Source organism: Pleurodeles waltl, chromosome 3_1 (assembly GCF_031143425.1).
Source record: "Pleurodeles waltl isolate 20211129_DDA chromosome 3_1, aPleWal1.hap1.20221129, whole genome shotgun sequence".
Taxonomy (NCBI): domain Eukaryota; kingdom Metazoa; phylum Chordata; class Amphibia; order Caudata; family Salamandridae; genus Pleurodeles; species Pleurodeles waltl.
In genome coordinates, this window is record NC_090440.1 from 107,363,533 (window position 1) to 107,384,410 (window position 20,878).

A 20,878-nucleotide genomic window follows, 5' to 3' on the forward strand; every position below is an offset into this window, starting at 1 on the left:
GGGTGGGGGGGGTCCTGATTCTTTCTACTTTTCCTTATTAAGTGTGTGGGTGGGGGTCAATGTTGGGGTTCCTGTGTGTTTAAAAAAAAAAAAATATATATATATATATATATACTGTATGTATTTAAAAAAAAAATCAAAAAAATATATGATTGTTTAGGATAGTATAGTATGTGTGTAGGTTAGTATGTGTTGTCCTGCATGTGTTCTGTCTCATAATGGTGGGTGTGGGGTTGATGTTTAGATCGATTCGTTATATGTGAAGAGTAAGTTTAGCTTAGGTTAGTTAGGGACAGTTGTGGGTAATGAGTAGTCAGGTTAGATTAGTGTAGGTATGACTTTTCCCTTAGTTGCCTCTGGTGTGATTAGTTTGGAATAAATATATAGATAAACCTTTGCATTATGTGTTAACTGCTACTTGATCATGGCCTTGGCATCAGTGTAGATGATTGTTGTTCTATGACATTTGTGTCCTATGCTACAAACAAAAACAAACTGAGGTGTAAAATGGCAGCTACCCCAGTGCTACCTTGGTAAGTATCCACCATTTGTTAGAACCACCAATCGGAGTTGACATGGATCACAAAGGATTTGTGTCGATGAGTATGTTTTCTACGTCACAAAGTGTGCTTCCAGACTTGGTATTGTGGGGACATTTTTAGGTCGGACTGCAGTGTGATGTTCAGGGACGTCTTTGAAGATGAGGTCTTGTTAACACTCTTGTCTTCTTGTCTTCATAACTGACAGAGATCATTTGTGCAAAAATTCAGCATGATTACCTATTTGGATGTTTACTCAGAAAGGTTGATTGATGCTGTGTTTTGTCGTGTTTGCTTAGATTAGACTGCATAGTTCAATGTGTTAGTATTGCATGGTGACAAAATTTATCAGGCACTATTAGTTGACTTTGATTTCTCTTGATGAAGCATTATTCTGTCCAACACAGCATGATGGTGTGTGGTTTCTCCCTTCATCAGTTATTCTCCTCAGCATGGGCAGGCTACGATGCAATCCTGCCCACTGCACAGATGTATCTGACTACATGATGTCAGGACAGTTGTATTGATAAGCAACATGATTGTCACACAGGCACATTTGTGTTATCTACTGCACAGTTGATGTGTCAAATTACACAGAGACATATTTGGTGTGCAAGTGCTATTTATTGATAGGTGCTGTAGTGCAATATGTACATTGTCCATGTTTGCTGAGTCAGTTCTAGTGCAATCTTACATGGTGATCCTACAGAAGGGGTGTAGATAATGCTACTGACATGCTGGGGTGATGTTACAGACAGTGCAGAGGGACAGGATTTTCCGATTAGTAGGAGAGAGACATTAACTGGGCATGCTGACAAGTTATACAGTGGTTTGCAGAACAGTCATTGAGTATAGTTGTTGTAAGACTGGCATTTGACAAAACGTAGGACCTTGGTCAAAGTAGGCCATGGTGCAGGAACTAGTGCTTCCGGGTACTCTTCCGTGTGAATGTGATCTGTTCCATGTCTTCTTCTTCTGATGTGTGTGTTGCCTGCTTTGTCCTTGTTGTTGTTGGTTGTGAAGGGGCAGCACACACCTCAGTGTTAGAAGACGTGGGGTCAGACATCCCGGTCGCTGCTCCCTGTGAAGGTCTTAAGGGCAGTACTGCAGCAAGGAGGGTCTGCTGGTTTTTGAGAATAGCAGCCACATCACGATGGTAGGCAGCCAGGTCGGCCCTGAGGGAGTCATGATTGCATTCGTGCATGCAGTGGAATGTTCGGGGTGCGAGGTGTTGTGGCAACTCCCTTACTGCAGTGGTGAATTCCTTGACAGTTTCTTGTAGTCCTTGCAGTATGGATGTTAGGGCTTGCATAGCTGCTGCCTGATCTGCAGATGACATCATGCACGAGCGCACCCCATCAAGGCTGGCTGCCATAGTTTGCATCCCCACCCGCACCTCCTTGGCCAGCTCCCTCTGTACTCCAACTACAGTTCTTTCAAAGCTGGTGCCAGTGTCGTCAGAGTCCTCAGCTGTATTGGAGCTGGCAGGTCTTGCAATTGGGGTGGTTCCTCTGCGCTGGCTGCTTGTTCTGTGCTCCTCCTTGTGACTGAAGGTGGGATTTGGAGGGTTTCAAGGACCTTTTGGATGGTCTCCTGGGGAATGTTTATGGGCTCGTCATCCATGTTATCAGGGAAATCTGGGGCAGGCATATCGGCAGGAGATCCATCTTCCTCTGCAATGAAACAGGGTACAATTAGTGTGTCTGTGTTGTGACAATTTTGATGTGACGTGCCTGCCTTTTGATGAATTCACTTTGTGATCTTGTTTTGTATTGCTATCTGCTGTCCTTCAGATGGGCATTCTTCCAGGCCTATGGCCCACCTGTGTGTCACATGTATGTTCTTGAGTTATCAGACTTGTCAACCTCATCGCCTCTAGGTGTTGCTTTATGTCAAATAGAGAATAGCCATCTTTTTGTCCTACTCGACACTCCGTGTATATCCATTCTCATGGTGAGACCTTTCACTGGCTGCGGGTGTTCTGATGGTCCTGGCAGCACACTTGACTCTCAGGACCTGCACCAATCCCTGAGCGTTCACATTGACTTAATTGTAATTGACATGTAGCATATCCTATGCATGGCAATGTTATGATGTGATATGGATGTTGATATTGTTAATGTGTCCTGCTGATGTTGGGTAATGTGTGTTACATTGGATTGCCCTGATAGTCGTTTCAGTGTCCTATTTCGTCCTCTGACTGTGCAGGTGTATTTCAGTGACCAGTTCCATGTGTCCCCTCCTCAATGCTGTTGTCTGAGCAGTATGACATTTGTGATGTTTCCTTGTTTGCCAGGCATGGGAAGGACCCTGACATATGCAGCATGGGTGTGTCCTTGGTGGTGTGTCACTCCTATTGTTGTTTACATTGGCTGATGTTTGTGACACCTATGGGCATTGACATTTGCGTGTACTGGGGCCTTTGTCTTGTTTCAGGAGATTGTTGCAGATGTCATCCTCACCCCATAATTTAGGTATGTATGTTCCATGGGGAGGTTACTGCCATTGGCTACTATAGCTGCACACAGATCAGAGGTGGTAGTGGCAACTGTTGTTGCAGTTACATTGCAGTTGTCGTTTTGCCTAGAGGATTGCTAATAGGGCCCTAGTTACTGTAGGAGATATGTTGGCTGACGAGTGTCAGGATGTAAGTTTGACGTAGTGGCCTTCCCTCCTGTCGAGGCTTTCCCTTTGCCCCCATGGGACTGTTGTTGGTGTAGTGTAATGTTGTGCCCCAGCTTCTGTTTGTGCAGGCCATGCCCCCCTGCAGTACCCCTTTACCCATGCCTCTCCATGTATATGATGACTTACATGCAATGTGTAGTAGGTATTTCCCCCCCTGCTTGCAGTCAACATTATTGTATTTTAATTCCCCATGCGACTTACCCTGCATGTGCGTTGTCTCGTGGTCCTGTCCTTGAATCCCTGTGACGTTCTCCTCAGGGATGACGGCTGCGACCATCTCTTCCATGTGGTCCAGGGCCTCCTGGTGTGCTGGACTCCCACCTCCAGTCTTCAGTGCTGCCTTCCTGTTCCGGGCCATCTTTTCCTTGGTCCTGCGTTTGCAGTCATGCCAGCGTTTCTTACACTCGGTGACTGTCCTGTGTACTTCAGCCTCACTGTTAATCTTGTCAACAATTTGTTGCCATGGCCTCTCTCCTACTGATTGGCAACTTTGAGGTGATAAACAGTTGGTGCTGGTGTTCAGTCACCTCTTTAACCAGGATTTCCTGCTCCTCTGCACTGAAGCGACACTTTCTTTTCATTCTATAAATGTCCTGGTTCTTGTATGGATCGTCCTGGCTTGTTCCTGGTCTGCTGTCATCTTCCTGGGGTCTATAATGGCATCTGGGATCCATTTTGGCTCTCCTCTGGTGCACTTGCAGTTTTCGCGGGTATTTTTGACGCTATTGCATCAAAAAACGGCGCATATCCAGGTTGCGGTGTCGTAAATCGACCCACAGTCATTTCCGCCGCGTTAACGTCGTTTTCCTTTACGACTTGACGCCACGGTGTGCTTCAAAAATAATGACTCCCACCTGTTGATTGTGCCGCCATGCGTCAAAGTATAAATTTGATGCCCGCATGGTGCTACGAAATGGCGTTAGCCGGCGGTAAAAAAATTTACGCAAAACTGCGGCAGCGCAGTTTTGCGTTAGAAAGTATAAATATGGCCCCTAGGCTCTGATTTATACTTTTTGATGCTAAACTGCGCTAACGGAGTTTAGTGGCAAAAAGTATACCGCTGGCTGGCCCCATCCCAAGACAAGGGCCGGGCATCATATTTATGGGATGATGTTAGCCGACAGTAAGGCCCGGCTAGCGTCATAAAAAAGGACGCTAGCCGGGTGGTGGAGATGTAGGGGAACAGGGGATTTAGCGTCAAAGGATGATGGTAGTATGGGAAGAGGCATAAAAATGCCTCAGACCAGACAAGCATCATTTTCTGACATTAAAACCCCATGGACATGACTCCCGTCTTAGTTAAGACAGGAGTCATTTCCCCCACCCCAATGGCCATGCTCAGGGGACATATGTTTCCTGGGCATGGCCTTTGGGCCCAGTGCCATGTAGGGGGGCCCAAGTTAGGCCCCCCCATGGCACTACATAAATTTTTTTAAAAAACTTACCTCTACTTACCTATATTTACCTGGGATGGGGTCCCCCATCCTCCACAGTCCCTCCGCTGTGGGTGTCCCTGGGGCTAGGGAAGGGCACCTTTGAGCCTTTTGACCATGGCAAAAAGGCTCACAGGTCTCCTAACACCTGCCCTGACCCAGGCATTAAATAATGGTGCTGAGCAAGCTTGGCGTCATTATTTAAGGCCCCCGTGCCTTATTTTAGCACAGGAGAATTAATATTGCACTAAGGCCATATCACCATTTTTTGCCCAGTGACCCCTACCTTGCATCTCATTGACGCAAAGTAGTTTTCTACAGGCAAAAAATGACTTTAACTCCAATATTTTGATGCTAGACATGTCTAGAGCCAAAATATAAATATGGAGTTAAGTTTGCGCTGAATTAGCGTAAAAAAATTACACTAATTCATTGCAAACAGAATATAACTCTGCCCCTTTGCTCCATAAACTAACATGGGAATATTTTCCATGAGCATAAGTATTGCTAGGAAGGAGATGAATGTATCATGAAAGGACCCAAATGATTGGTAATGATAAATCCAACAACTTGCCACTGTTGAATTTATCAGAACTAACTTATCATAACTAATACAGAAAACAAGTTATACGACTTTCTTTTCTGTAAGCCAAATTTCAGGATGCTAGTGGCCTCTCCTGATTGGTCAGCCTTAACAGGATTAGCCAGGTTGCTTTGATGAGGGGATCAGTGGCCTGCACTGAGTAGTGGTAATCTGATGGAGGAGGTTGACAGATGCTGAGGCCAGACCAGGAGAAGGGCTGGGTAAATCAAACTGAGCTTCAAAGGAAGCAGGACAAAAAGGAATGCCATCCAGGCCTGCCCTCTCACCCTGTACCCCACAGATAGATAGCCCAAGAAAGGAATTTGTAAATGTCCAGAAGGTGGGGTGGAAATGAGCCACACCAGTAGGTTGGTTTAGCCAGGTCTTGCTCCTCAGGAGGAAAATCAACCATTTTGGAATTTTAAAGTGCAGTGCTTTATGGGCCAAGAAAATGGCACACTTTAGAGAAAGCTATCATGCTTTTGGGTGGTACCCTGCAGCTTATTGGACAAGGGTGTCGCCTCCACTCATCCCTCAAAATGATTGAATAAAAGTGGCTTATCTGCATTGCAACTGAGATCTGCTGCCTGAAACCACTATGAGAAGAAGGACTTCACTGATGGAACCTTGGTCTGCAACCCCAAGGTCTGCACACTGAAGTACTGCTACTGTTACACACTGGAACAACAAGCCTAAGAACTGTACCTTGATTAAAGAAGGACTCATGAGTGGACTCCATGAAAGCAACAGGTTTACAGAGCTTACCTGCACAAACAATCACAAAAGTCCCAAGCCTGAAATGCGTCCAGTTGACTTTTAAGGATCTGGCCAGTCCTAAACTTCCAAGCACCATCTCAATCAATCAATCAATCAATCAGGAACTTGTAAAGTGCACTACTCACCCATGAGGGTCTCAAGGCACTGAGGAGGGGAGATGAAGGGGGGGTGCTGCTACTGCTCGAGTAGCCAGGTCTTGAGAAGTTTCCTGAAGGTAAGGAGGTCTTTGGTCTGACGCAGGTGGATGGGAAGAGTGTTCCACATTTTGGCGGCGAGGTGTAAGAATGATCTACTGCCAGTTGCAGCTCTGCGGACGCGTGGAACGGTTGCGAGGGTGAGGTCGGCAGAGGGGAGATTCAGGGTTGGGGTGTAGATGGAGAGTCACTTGTTGAAGTATTCTGGTCCAGTATTGTGCAGTGCTTTGTGAGCGTGAGTGAAGAGTTTGAAGGTGATTCTATTGTTGACTGGGAGCCAGTGCAGGTTTTTCAGGTGGTCTGTGATGTGGCAGTGGCATGGAAGTCCAGGATGAGGCATGCAGAGTTGTTCTGGATGCGTTGCAGCCTCTTCTGGAGTTTGGCCGTGGTTCATGCATAGAGAGCATTGCCATAGTCCAGCTTGCTGCTTACAAGGGCTTGGGTGAATGTTCTTCTGGTTTTGGTGGGTATCCATTTGTAGATCTTTCGGGGTATGCAGAGGGTGTTGAAGCAGGAGGAGGAGATGGCATTGACTTGCTGGGTCATGGATAGTGAGGAGTCCAAGATGAATCCTAGGTTGTGTGTGTGGTCGGTGGTAGTCTGAGTGGTTCAGAGAGTGGCAGGCCACAAGGAGTCATCCCATGCAGAGGGGGTGGAGCCGAAGATGAATTGAGTTTCAGGCAGTTGCTCTTCATCTGTTCGGCGATGGTCTTCATTCCTTCGTGGAGGTAGGTCTTGGCGGAGTCCTTGGTGAGGGACAGGATCAGCTGGGCATTGTCAACGTTTGAGATGATGTTGAGGTTGTGGGATCAGATGATGTGAGCGAGCGGGCCATTGTAGACGCTGAAGATGGTCGGACTGAGGGACTAACCCTGGGACACGCCGCAGATGATTTCAGTGGACTCTGAGCAGAATGGGGGGAGGCGGACTCTCTGGGTTCTGCTGGTGAGAAAGGAGGTGACCCAGTTCAGGGCTCTGCCATGGATTCCAGCATTGCTGAGGCGTGAGCGTAGGGTGTGGTGGCAGACGGTGTTGAATGTGGCCAAAAGGTCCAGGAGGATGAGGGCCGCGGTTTCGCCGCTGTCCAGTATGGTTCTGATGTCATTGGTGGCAGTGATGAGGGCGGTTTCAGAGCTTCTAGACCCTTGGATGTGTGTTTTGGGGACTTTGAACCCTCAAGAGGAACTTCAGGAAGAAGTTCCAGAAGTTTGGAGAGGTTTGGAGCAACTTTTGTAAAAAGCTCCATAAGTGGATCAAAACACCATCGTGAGTCAATCTGACTACCTACAACTGCGACCCAGCCAGGATTTCAGGATCGTCCCACTGAAAGTTCTGGTGCTCCAGACTTCCAGGATTTGACCAGGGCACAGTGGAAAGGCATTCCAATGATGTTGCATCGAAATTGGCTTGATGAGGAGGACCACATGACGTCGAGAGAGAAAACCTCCAGAAAAGTTTCTAAGTGCAAAGGTAAAATTTTGACCATGGCTGTATCTCTGCAGGGCTTCATTGTGGTTGGCCTTAAATTTTGACTTTGTCCCGGTCAAGCACGACCAGATATCTCCTATTGATTTCAAAGCACTAGAAAGCACATGTTTTATTTAATCTTCAAAAATTCATAACTCCAGCAACTTATATTGTATTCTTGTTGTTTTGGAATCATTTCAAAGATAAAAATAAATACTATTTTTATAAATTGGTGTTGGATTTGCATTGTGTGTTGTCTTACTTATTTACTGTATTGGTGCATTTCAGGCCCATATTTATACTTTTTGACGCTAAACTGCGCTAACGCAGTTTAGCGTCAAAAAATTTAGCGCCGTCTAACGCCATTCTGAAGCGCCATGCGGGCGCCGTATTTATGGAATGGCGTTAGCCGGCGCAAGCAGACCGGCGCTGCCTGGTGTGCGTGGAAAAAAAACACGTAGACCAGGCAGCGCCGGCGTAGGGGGAAAATGGCGTTAGGGCGTCTTAAAATGGGGCAAGTCAGGTTGAGGCAAAAAAATCGCCTCAACCCGATTTGCGCCATTATTTTCGACGCCCAGACGCCATTTAAATGACTCCTGTCTTAGTAAAGACAGGAGTCATGCCCCCTTGCCCAATGGCCATGCCCAGGGGACTTATGTCCCCTGGGCATGGTCATTGGGCATAGTGGCATGTAGGGGGGCACAAATAAGGCCCCCCTATACCACACAAAAAAATTTTAAAAATATAAAAAATTATACTTACCTGAACTTACCTGAATGTCCCTGGGGTGGGTCCCTCCATCCTTGGGTGTCCTCCTGGGGTGGGCAGGGGTGGCAGGGGGGGTCCCTGGGGGCAGGGGAGGGCACCTGTGGGCTCATTTTGAGCCCACAGTCCCCTTAACGCCTACCCTGACCCAGGCATTAAATAGTGGCGCAAATGCGGGGTTTTTTGACCTGCCACCTCCCGGGCGTGATTTTTGCCCGGGAGTATAAATACGACGCATTTGCGTCGCCGTCATTTTTTTAGACGGGAACGCCTTCCTTGCATCTCATTAACGCAAGGAAGGCGTTCACGCAAAAAAATGACGCTCTTTACTCATACTTTGGCGCTAGACGTGTCTAACGCCAAAGTATAAATATGGCGTTAGTTTTGCGCCGAATTTGCGTCGAAAAAACCAACTCTAATTCGGCGCAAACGGAGTATAAATATGCCCCTCAGGCCCATATTTATACTTTTTAACGCTAAACTGCGCTAACGCAGTTTAGCGTCAAAAAATTTAGCGCCGTCTAACGCCATTCTGAAGCGCCATGCGGGCGCCGTATTTATGGAATGGCGTTAGCCGGCGCAAGCAGACCGGCGCTGCCTGGTGTGCGTGGAAAAAAACCACGTAGACCAGGCAGCGCCGGCGTAGGGGGAAAATGGCGTTAGGGCGTCTTAAAATGGGGCAAGTCAGGTTGAGGCAAAAAAATCGCCTCAACCCGATTTGCGCCATTATTTTCGACGCCCAGACGCCATTTAAATGACTCCTGTCTTAGTAAAGACAGGAGTCATGCCCCCTTGCCCAATGTCCATGCCCAGGGGACTTATGTCCCCTGGGCATGGTCATTGGGCATAGTGGCATGTAGGGGGGCACAAATAAGGCCCCCCTATGCCACACAAAAAAAATTAAAAAATATAAAAAATTATACTTACCTGAACTTACCTGAATGTCCCTGGGGTGGGTCCCTCCATCCTTGGGTGTCCTCCTGGGGTGGGCAGGGGTGGCAGGGGGGGTCCCTGGGGGCAGGGGAGGGCACCTGTGGGCTCATTTTGAGCCCACAGGCCCCTTAACGCCTACCCTGACCCAGGCGTTAAATAGTGGCGCAAATGCGGGGTTTTTTGACCCGCCACCTCCCGGGCGTGATTTTTGCCCGGGAGTATAAATACGACGCATTTGCGTCGCCGTCATTTTTTTAGACGGGAACGCCTTCCTTGCATCTCATTAACGCAAGGAAGGCGTTCACGCAAAAAAATGACGCTCTTTACTCATACTTTGGCGCTAGACGCGTCTAACGCCAAAGTATAAATATGGCGTTAGTTTTGCGCCGAATTTGCGTTGAAAAAAACGACGCTAATTCGGCGCAAACGGAGAATAAATATGCCCCTCAATGCTTTACATAACTGTCTCCTAAGTTAAGCCTGCCTGATCGTTGCAAAGCTACCAGGGGTTGAGTTAGGGGCTGATGTTTTGAGACCTTGACTGAGCCTAACACTGTCTGGGGGCATTATTGCAAATGGTAGGTGCATACTTACTCATACTAATAACCAGCGCTTAACAGGTACTACATGCCCCTTTCCCTTTAATTATTAAAATATGGACCAAGGGCATGGGGTCCCGTGGTGCCTATTTGGGCTTGAGAAGGGGGACCATGTGCCCCTTCCTAAAACAGTAAGATATTTGCCACTGGGGGCTCTCAAGGCTCAGGTAAGGGCACCACATGCCGCTTCCCTATAATTAAAATATGGCCCCAGGGCATTGGGCCCCTGGAGCCCAATTGCGGGCCACACAACTTCCTCCACTAATGTAAAAGTATTTGTCTACAGGGATTTAGTCTTCAGGGCCTGTTAAGGCTTACAGAAGGGGTTCCACACGACCTCTTCCACTATATTTAAAGTATGTCTCCTGGGATCCGGCCCCTGTTACTCATTTGGGTTGGGGGAGGGAGACACTCATATCACAACAAGACTGCTGGATTTGGGGTGGCAGCACCTTTTCTTGTAGGTGACTGAGTAACTCCCACACCAGTTGGCAGCTGTCGGCCCAACCCTTGCGCATCTCCAGCAGCACTTCACCCGAACCCAAATGGTAGAGGTGATTGGTGGCAGCCTAGGGCATGGAACTCTGAAAACACCTCAGGGAAATCAGAGAAAACAAGTCTTACCCTTTTCTCTCCACATACAAGTCTCTTACACACACAAAGGCAAAAAAAGAGATGCAGGAAAGTTCTCAGTACGTTTATTGAAAAGACTGCAATCTACGATAAAATGCTTGAGATGCAGTGATAAGAAAAGTGAGAATTAACAAAATCAGGATTGTGAAAATCAGCATTGTAAATATGAACAACCCAAACATATTGCAATGTCATGGACCTATCATTCCAACCTAGTAGCAAGGGGCAGATTTAGGCAAAGTGGTGCTGAATCCAATGCAGCGCCACTTCTCTTGCACCCCTCAGCGCCCCCTATGCCATGTGTGCACAGTATTTAAGATACAGTGCACCATGGCCATAGTTAGGGAACTAGCGTCAACATTTTTTATGCTAGTTTGGTGCTTTGCAGGATTAGCGACAAAAACATTGATGCTAGTCCTGCAAAGTTAATAGATGCCCTTTTTAATAAATGGTGTGCCTCCTTTTAACGCCTGCTCAGATCAGACATTAAAAAAATGCCACAACAATTGGCGCAAATAAATCTTTTGGATTTCTTTGCACCATTTTTTCACACACCCCTAATAGGGGGAATGCCCCCTTGCATACATTATGCCTGGCAAAGGCATAATGTGGCGCAAGGGGTAACAAGGTGGTGCAATGCATGCATTGTGCCACTTTGTAAATCTGGTGTGGCAATTTGTGAAGCCTAACACTACATTAGAGTAAAAGAATGATGCTAATGTGGCACTAGAGCTTCTTAAATCTGGGCCCTAATCTCTAACCCCTTTCAAGATCATGGAGATGTATGCTAATCCTGTCTATGCAGTCTCCTTGAAAAGCACACTGCACCTCCGTTACCTTAGTACAAGGTCAGGCCTCCAGTCTCCAGATCAAGCTCCGTAGTGACACAAAGGCTGAGGTCGTCCGCAAACCAGCATGCAGCATGGATGGCAATTCCTGGCTGGAACCCCCTCGGATGTCCTGTGTCCTACAAGGTGTTTATATAGGGGACATGTTTATGTTCTAGCACAGAAGCCTGACGTGGGTATGTACCTAAGCACTGGACAGTTTACGTAGTCTTGTGGTGACAATACAAAATACTATCCTGTGTGCCACGCATTAAGTTCTTGTTAACCCGGGGTACTGAACACGATGCAGAATATTTTAACATAACCCTGATAGTGACATTGTTGCAGAATAGCAACTGATTACGGAAATAAAAACATTACAACTAAAACAAGCTGAACTAAAATGAATAAAAAATGACTAAATCAATACAGAGCATATTATATGGCTAAAAGGACACAGGCTGCAAGCCTAAGCTAAGCCAACACTGTGCCGTGGAAGGGAACTACAAATGGCCCAATGACACTAATATTAATGTATTTGGCCACAGCGTTAGGGTCCCTAGGGCCAATAGTGGCATGGGATGGGGGCCTCTCATGCATGTATTTGTAAAAACCAAGGGACCCAGGGTCCCTGGAGCCAATAGCCACGTGGGGAGGGGGCTGCACCCTCCCCTCCCTCAGCGATGGGGTTGGCTGCTTGCTGGGCGTTGGATGCAGGGCCTGCGAGGGGTTTGTTACAGGCCAGGTTCAGCAGCCATTCTTCTATATTGTTGGCTTTACATATGGTAATAAAATAGTACTTTAAAAACCCTTGAAATTCACTGAGAAAACAAGTGTTAAAGTGACATTACAGTTACATGAAAATCTCAGCGCCAGTGTAATGTCTTACAGTCAAAACAACACATACCTGCCAGCTTACAAATTAATTTTATAGTGCAAGGACGCGGTGGGGCCTTGGAGGAGGAAGGAACTTGTGCCCAGAGCTACCTAAGAGGCACTCTGCCTCTCACTCCCTCCCAAAACACACAAAAAAAACACAAAGGGTCATTGAGGCTGCCGCTGATGTCCTGGAGTGTTTTCACACTTCCTAATGGACATCAGCTGCTTACTGCCTCCGTGAACAAGTTAGAAATCCACTGTTTACTATGATTTTCCGCTTGTTTTCTCTGCCACTGTGTGATTTCAGCTCTTCACCAGTTAACCATGCAAAGGGAGCCGAAATGATGTGACACACGGTGGCACTGTATGAGTTGGTAGGTCTGAAAAACCACTGAAATTCACCAGTTATAGTTATCCCTAGTAACTATACCTTGGGCCATCCACATGCACTGCTAATTATCTCCCACATTACATCAATCATAACATGTTCAATCATATAATTGAAAACATCATTTCAACATCTGAAATGACATCTTTGATGATTAGACTGTGCAAGGCAGGAGGCACGACTTATAATACTCGAAATAACTATAACTGAAGAATTACAGTACTTTTTAGTTTAAAATGTTACATTTGCACTACAATGTTCACCCAACTATAAGGTGACTTTAACCTTTGTTTTTGCAGTGAATATATATATGTATAATGCGCTAAGATAAAGACTGATTAGTACAGCATGTGTACACATGATACCAGAGGGAGGAAATTTGGTTACAGGTCACGTGCAGCTCTTAGAAATTTAGTAAAATTGTACCAGCATGATTAAACTGGAGAATGACAGGACAGCCAGATGGCTGAATCTACTCGCTGTATTTAAATTAATTTCTGTAGGTGGCACCTTTATATTAAAGTGTTGTCAAAGCGGGATGATATGTCCACTCTCTGTCAACAGCGAGACGCCAGCTCATTCTGTTTGCTGGTGTCATCTACCTGGTTCCTAGCCATATTTATGACTAGCAACCTGCAACGGGAAGCTTCCACATAAACAAAGAGGCGTCCTCCTCATGGTAGCTGTGGGCTTTTGAAGATTAATCACGGCGGGCGCACTGGCTGCAGGCCAGGAATAACACTGCGCACATGGGTGTTCTTTTCTCCACGTGAAGCTACATTTCTCACAGATTTGTGCATCCACCTAAGGTGCGGTGCTTTTCGGGTAGATTTTTTCCATCCACTCTAAATTATTCATATGTTCTCTCCAAATACAAAATATGATGCGTTCAGGCCTGTTACCATGGAATCCCTAACTTGGGACTATCTATTAGTGACAATCACAGATATCATGCGTTTCAGCCTGGCCCCTCGGTGCAGCCACACCACATATTTGCAGGTAAACAGCAGTCTCTCATAGCTTCCGAGGCATTCGGGAGGCTTGGCGGCGGATGCGCGCGCTGTGTGCCGCACACTGTGTGGAGAGGATGGCTGAGGCATCTGAGCAGGTAAATGCGTCTGCGGCAGTTTAAATTATATGGATTTAGAAGAGAGATAATCGCTCGCGAGTGTGCCCATTGATGTAGTGACGCCAGCACTGCAATAGTTCGATATCCGAAATGTGACGTTGTCGCGTTCTTTTGCAGTGGTGCCCCCTAGGAACGCTGCTAAAGCAGACATATGCCCCATTTGGAATCGGTTTGTATTGCAATTGTATTTATGTGGCGTTCCACTCTCCTGAGGAGGTTCCGAAGCGCTTTCAGTGGAAGTGTGGAACGGCCCTCCCTAATAATGCAGAAATGTGAAAGCTGTATTCCAGAAACGGTAGAAAATAAGCTTATTGGGTTTATTAATGGTTGGAGGGGTGCACATTTTGAGCTTGATTTTAGCTCGATAGAGACAAAAAGTAGATACTGAATACAATTGCAACAGAAGCATATGATTGAGAGCTGATGGTTTTAGAATTCACATTAGGAAACGAAAAGTACAACTTCAAACGAGATCATGAAAAAGTAGCTTTTCACGCGTCATTCTGATACAGACTCTACATATGATTGTTAAGCCTGTAGTTTATTGTGCATTCATTTTTAAATATATTGCTGAATTAAAGGAAAATGTTGTCTGGTCACGAGGGTATAACCGTTATGAAAAAGCCTCCACATAGTCTCCGGTATAGTATATCCTAATAATGAGGTCCCACAGGTACTCCTAATTTTGGCACCTAATCACCGTGAGAAGTCGTATTTTACCGTATATCCCAAACTCTGACAAAGCCACATGTGTTAGGGAGAGGGCGGATTACGTTCCACCCTCAGTCTTGGTCCTGTTTCCTAATTTGCCCCAAGTATTGCGTTTCCCTTCTTCCTGTTCAGGCACACTGAAGTTTAAGGCTGGCTTCCCATAATGCACTATCGCTCCCCTATCTGAGTTGGTTTTGAGGAAGATCATTTTAGTAACAAGTCCCTCCCTCATTCCTTTCTTCCATAGCAACTATGTATCTATTTTCTGGTCCTTGCCACCTCTCCTACCAAACAGCCCATACAGTGCATTGACACAGTCTCAGGTCTGCATAAAGGGCTTAACAAGCAGCCTGGCTATCAGAGGTCCAAGCTGTGATAATGCTTGATATCGTAAGACAGAAGGTAGATTTGTAGAGCACTGCTTGTCACGGGCGAGGGTATCCAGGCACTGGCTACAGCCTACTCACTAGTGTCTAGTCACTCATTTGAAATAGACCTTTTCACAGCTACCGGGTGGTATATACAATGAGTCATCAACACATAACTTATGTTTGTGTATCTGATTAGGAAGTGTTGACGTTATGGACAATAGTGCACAGGCGTCCACATAACTTATGACATCAACACAGCTGATTAGACTTTAGTGTTTGTTGGCTTTCTTAGCTGAGTGGGTCACATGAGACATGTGCAGTATGTCTGAACTAGCTTCTTTCCCTAGAAACTAAGAACCTCTTTTACAAGGCCTTTGCGCCACCACTGACTAATTTTTTGGGACGCAGCAGTGGCAATAGCAGTGCTTTACACTGTTCCAGGTTTACAAACTGACATATTGGGCCCAATGCATCAGTTTGTAAAGCCCTACGTCAAATTATACCTGTGCAAGGTATAATGTATGCAGGGTAGGCGTTCCTACGGGAAAAGCCATGCAGAACTGATGCAGTGAAATTTACATTTCACTGCGCCACTCTTCGACTTTACTGTGTCAGAATGTTACCGCCTGCTCAGAGCAGGCTTAAAATTGAAGCAATGCTTTTCTCTATGGGGGCCTCCTCGCATTGCAGGAGTAGCGTCATTTTTTTGATGCTAGTCCAGCAAAGCTTGAGTTTAGCGCCAACAGAATTTCTGACGCATCTGTCAAAACATGTGTCATGGAGCCCTGTATTGTAAATACAGCATGTCTATGGCATCATTTGGAGATGGTAGGGCATCAAAAGAAATCTGACACATCGGGCCAATATTTCAGATTCTTGAAAATGAAGCCCTACATTTATTCAGACCAAGTATGGGAGTCTCTTGATGAGACAAAAGGTAAACATTTTATCTTAAATTCTTATCTTATCTTTAGATGTACAATAGGTTTATGTTGTGAGAACAGATATTGTCGAAAACTTGAAGAAGGAACAAAGAGTAGGGATTCAGTGGAAAACACTGGTTCTTCCATATAAGCCCTTTCACAATGCACACACACTGTAAGAACCCTATGTGCCAAATCAGAGTTTCAAGTCACTAGGTGGCACAGGATTTCCTTTAATGTAAGTCTTACCAAGGTGTTGTTAAATAAACCTACAACTCATTAAAACTGTACACTATATATGAGCACATTAACAATACGACCGCTTATGTGGTTCCCTGTGGGTAGATCCTTGCTGGAGTGTCAGGATATTTAAATAAAAATCAAAAGAAAATCGCCTCCCTGAAAAAAGTTGAGAACTAACTGAGTTACTACAGTATGATGCTGTTCTAAACGGGCTCTGATCTGGCACTCCTTGCCCTACATGGTTACCACTGGAAACTAAACATTGGTGAAAAAGCTTGAGGGAACACCTATTATCAAGACTCCCAGTTTTCAGTTTTTACTGATTTTTACAGATAAACACAAAGAGAAAACCATCATTACTTTCTGTCTGTCTGTCTGTCTTTTTTTTATTTTTAAATATAGATACATATGGAAAATATGTTATCTTTTGGATGATTCACACTTCTGTCAATCATGAGTGTTCAATAGTTGTGCAGTTTGACAGGCCAGGGAGTTAAAACAATTAAAAAGATATCCTAATGAAGCTTATGCAACTGCAGCAGTACAGCTATTTAAGCTGTTCTGCAATGCAAATGGTATCAAATGACTGAATTTTACTGTAAATGGTTAAAATTAGTTGGACATTCAAACTTGAGTAAACATTTGTTGGTGAAATAAATGTGGAAATGTACCCATTGCAGTTTCATTTTTTGCACTAAGCACAAAATAAATATGGATAAATACAGATAAAATCAGCAAAAAGTAAATATGGATAACTATCGATGGAAATGCAAAAAAAAAATATACTGCAAAACTGGTAGCGCAACTTTATTATAAACGTGGACTGTTATGTTTGTTCTCTTTGAGAAGCATCCATCACTTGTTAGTTCCTCTGTGAGTTACAAAGCTGGATCAGTTTCATGCAAATGAGCACAACACCACCTCTATAGAGCAGATAGACCCAAACCTCTCGACATTGTACTCTGTGCAGCTAATATTAGGAAACCCCATATAAGGCTAGTCGCTCGGTCTTATAATTCATGAAGGGGTCTTTAATCACTGATAGAACCCTTGGCACAGGACCATCGTGCTAAATTTAGGTCCAGATTTAAGCCTCCTTGCTCCACATTAGGGTCATTCTTATCACACAAGATTTACAAAGTGGCGCAATGTATGCAAGGTGCGACTTGTAACCCATCGCTCCACATTATACCTGCGCCAGGCATAATGTATGCAAGGGGGGCGTTCCCCCATTAGAGGGGGCGAAAAAATGGCGCAAAGAAATCGAAAAGATTTCTATGCGCCATTTTTTGCAGCATTTTTAATGCCTGATCATAGCAGGCATTAAAAGGGGGCACACTGTTATTTATAATGGGCCCCTACATACTGTTTAGGGTTAGCGCCAACATTTTGGCTGTAACCCTGGACAGTACATCGATAGTGTCACAAATTATGTTAGAAAAAATATGATCTTATATAGCCATTGCTCAGAATACTGATGTTTAAATAATGTTATAGAAAGATATAATGCTTTTTCCATAGGTATGTAATATATTACCAAACATGACAGTGAACACAGTTTAGGCTGTGTTCACTTTCAAATTATGTTTCGAAAGAACAGTTATTTTCTAATTTGTAATTGACAGAAAGCAGAAGAAGACTTTTGTGAAAGTGCCAAGACCATCTTGGGGACCATCCAGAGGACAGTCTTCCCTGCCACATTTTTGTCCATCCTAGTAATCGGGCTGATCCTAAATTTCTCAGTGATGTGGATCCTCATCTACCGAGTGAAGAACTGGAACCGCACCGCAATCTTTCTTTGCAACCTAGCCGTGGCGGATATTACCTGGATTCTAACGCTTCCCTGCTTGATATATTACCATTTCAACCACCTGCACTGGATATTTGGAGATGCAGCTTGCAAGATCACCAGAACAGTTTATCACGCCTGTTTCTACTGCAGCATCTACTTCGTCACATGCCTCAGTGTGGACCGCTATCTAGCCATAGTGCACCCGCACAAGTCTTACCTGGTTCTAAAGAAGCATCAATCACTCCTGATCTGCATCACCATATGGGCATCCACTGTCCTATGTAGCACGCCCGTTACTTTCCTGGCCTCCACTCAGACTTGTGACAGCAATAAAACCACGTGCTCTCTCTATGTCTTCTCCAATGCCACCTACATCACACTTCCCTTTTCCTTGTGTACAACCACCATTGGGTGTTTGCTTCCTTTTGTGTTCATCTGTTACTGTTACTGCAGCAGCCTTGGCGAGCTGCGGAAGGGAAAGCTCCGTCGGTTTCAGAAGAAAAACACTCTAACAAAGCTCATGTGCTCAGCTCTGATCATTTTTGGCCTTCTTTACTTACCGTACCATGCCTCGAGGAACACCTGCATCATCCTGAGAGCCTACTGGCCCAATGCAAGCATTCCCATTGAGGAATCCGACGCCTTCTTTTTCGTCGAAATGGCGGTCTGCAGTCTCAACACCTGCATCAACCCGCTTTTCTGTTTCGTTAGTGGTGGTGATTTTCGAGAACAAGTTTGCAAGCTTTTGCCATCATTTGGACACATCGGCACCTGGAGGGCGAGGAAGAATAGATCTACCGTTCACCCTAATTAACCAGTAAACCTATACAAATGTGGAACTATGTCTATTCTTCAGTACTTCTTCAACTGTTCCTCGATGAAATTGCACTTTTTCTGTAGCTAATTCAGAATTGTGCATTTAGCTTTGAACTGTGTTCGTGTTTTTATTAGCGCTGGAATATCAAAAGAGGCTCTTTTGCGCGTGCATCTCTATTAAACACCAATCAAATAAGCGCTCACGTGTAATTTAAATGTTATAGAATTATTTCGGTTGACGTCATAAATTAATTGAACATTATTTCATACTTTGGAATGACGTAAGATTAACACCTGATTACACTTAAACATTTAGATGAAAGATTATCTGGTGAAAGCAATCAGCAACTGAGTCCGGTTCACAAATACAGAAGAAGGGGATATTAGCTCTGATTCGTCCAAACGTAATTCAAGTCCTTAAACTCAGGAGTAGCGCCAGACTTTAAATGAACATTGACTTTCATTGTGTGAAAAGTTACTTTTTGACCTATGGGAAGAAAATCATTAAATCAGTTGGGTGGTAGCACGTCTGGTCATGGCTTCTTTGTTGACTAGATTGGAATTTGTTGAGAGCTCAGAATGCTATTATGTATTCAAATGTTGGGGCCATTCAATAAGTCATCATACGTGCACCCTGGCACTCATTGTTGTGCACATGCATTCATTCATCCACTCACTCCCTTGACTGACCTTTCATTTACCCATCATCAACAAATGTACACCCAGACACAAGAGAAAGTAAAAAAATACAAGTTGAAAAAAGAAACGTGCACTGCTCTAAAATTGACTCAGCCATGTTTGCACTAAAAATCAAAATTGAACATAGCATTGAAAGGACTTCTTGAATTGTTATTATACATAGTGTATCATTATTTTAAATATCCAGCATTGCCAAATCAGCAATGTATTTGTCAACTTGGAGCGGTAAAATAATAGGACATTATGAACAATACCACTCCAAGATGGCTGCTCAGGTCATCTTAGAATGGTATAATGCCTAGTATTTCATGGTTGTACTGATCCAACATGGGCCACACAATGCTTCAAAATTCAGTTGCCATCTTGGAATGCTAAAACAATGATACACTATGGACAACACCATTCTAAGATGGCCGGCTAGTTTGAAAGCAGGTTTATGTTGATGTGCACACTACAGGTGAAATGAGCGGGTAGCAAGCAGCCTGCTAGCACTGTTCAGGGAGCTGTAGGATACTGTGAAAAACAAAATAAAAAAGAAGTAGGAAGTAAATGCAAGGTGACCTAATAATGCAGAAAATGAAAAATCAAAGGACTAGCCCACCAACCCTGTCTCAGAAACACACTAAGTTTTAGGCAGATTTGCACATGTGATCAGGCAAAGTTCTGTCACTCAAAGACAATAAAGCCAATGGCCGAAGTGGGCTAACATATTACCCCATGCTGTGTATTGCCATGGGAGCATGTTAATGGCAAATAAACACACCAATGCAGAAGAGAGCTGACCAAAGCTGTACAGGTATGTATTTTTTGTGATTTATATTTATTACAAGAGTGTGTAACACCACTAAATCTGTCTAGCCCTTGTAAATCTGTCTAGCTTTCCTAAGAGGATTATCACAGTGCTACGCTTAATTGTAGGATTTGTGAGAGGGGGGTAACCAAACCATTGCCCACTAAGTTAATCTTTGCGATGTTTTGTAACAAAATGCCGGTCTACAGGTTTTATCATTGGCTTGTTACCCTAACCAGGTCTGTCCAGCTGTATTGAGCATCAGTTTTCCAACAGAGCACCCAGCTAGCATAGTATCTTAAAATTACAAATATACACAAAATGACAAAACAATATATAACTCCTCCTAAGAAGAAATAACACGTATTCTCACAGTGCACATTTTCTACACCAAGGGCAGTGGCGTAACAAAAAGTGAGGGGGCCCCTGCAAAGTACATGGAGGAGGCCCCCTCCCTGGCCCACCACCTACCACTTTTTCTGAAGGGGGTCCCCTGGAGCTTGTGGCCCCTGCACCGTGGGGGCTTACATTACACCACTGACCAAGGGTTGGTAAGAAGGGGTAACCAACTTCAAAATCCTTGCCTGCAACAGTAATCTATGGGATGTCATGTAAAGAAATACTGATCTACAGCCTTTAAAACAGTGTAATAATGATTTGCCCTTAAGGGCCTATTGATTTTACCATGTGCTTCTCAAAACA

The 20,878-nt window shown here is 44.7% G+C and overlaps 1 protein-coding gene across 1 annotated transcript in view; it reads left to right on the top strand.

Annotated features, from left to right (window-relative positions):
- LOC138283338 (succinate receptor 1-like) overlaps nt 1-18,685 on the top strand; it is a 69,517-nt gene extending 50,832 nt beyond the window's left edge. Inside the window, exon 4 of the mRNA XM_069221334.1 lies at nt 17,705-18,685. Within this exon, the coding sequence (XP_069077435.1) occupies nt 17,705-18,685 (981 nt within the window). The remainder of the gene's footprint in view (nt 1-17,704) is intronic.
- The last annotated feature ends 2,193 nt before the right edge of the window (nt 18,686-20,878 follow it).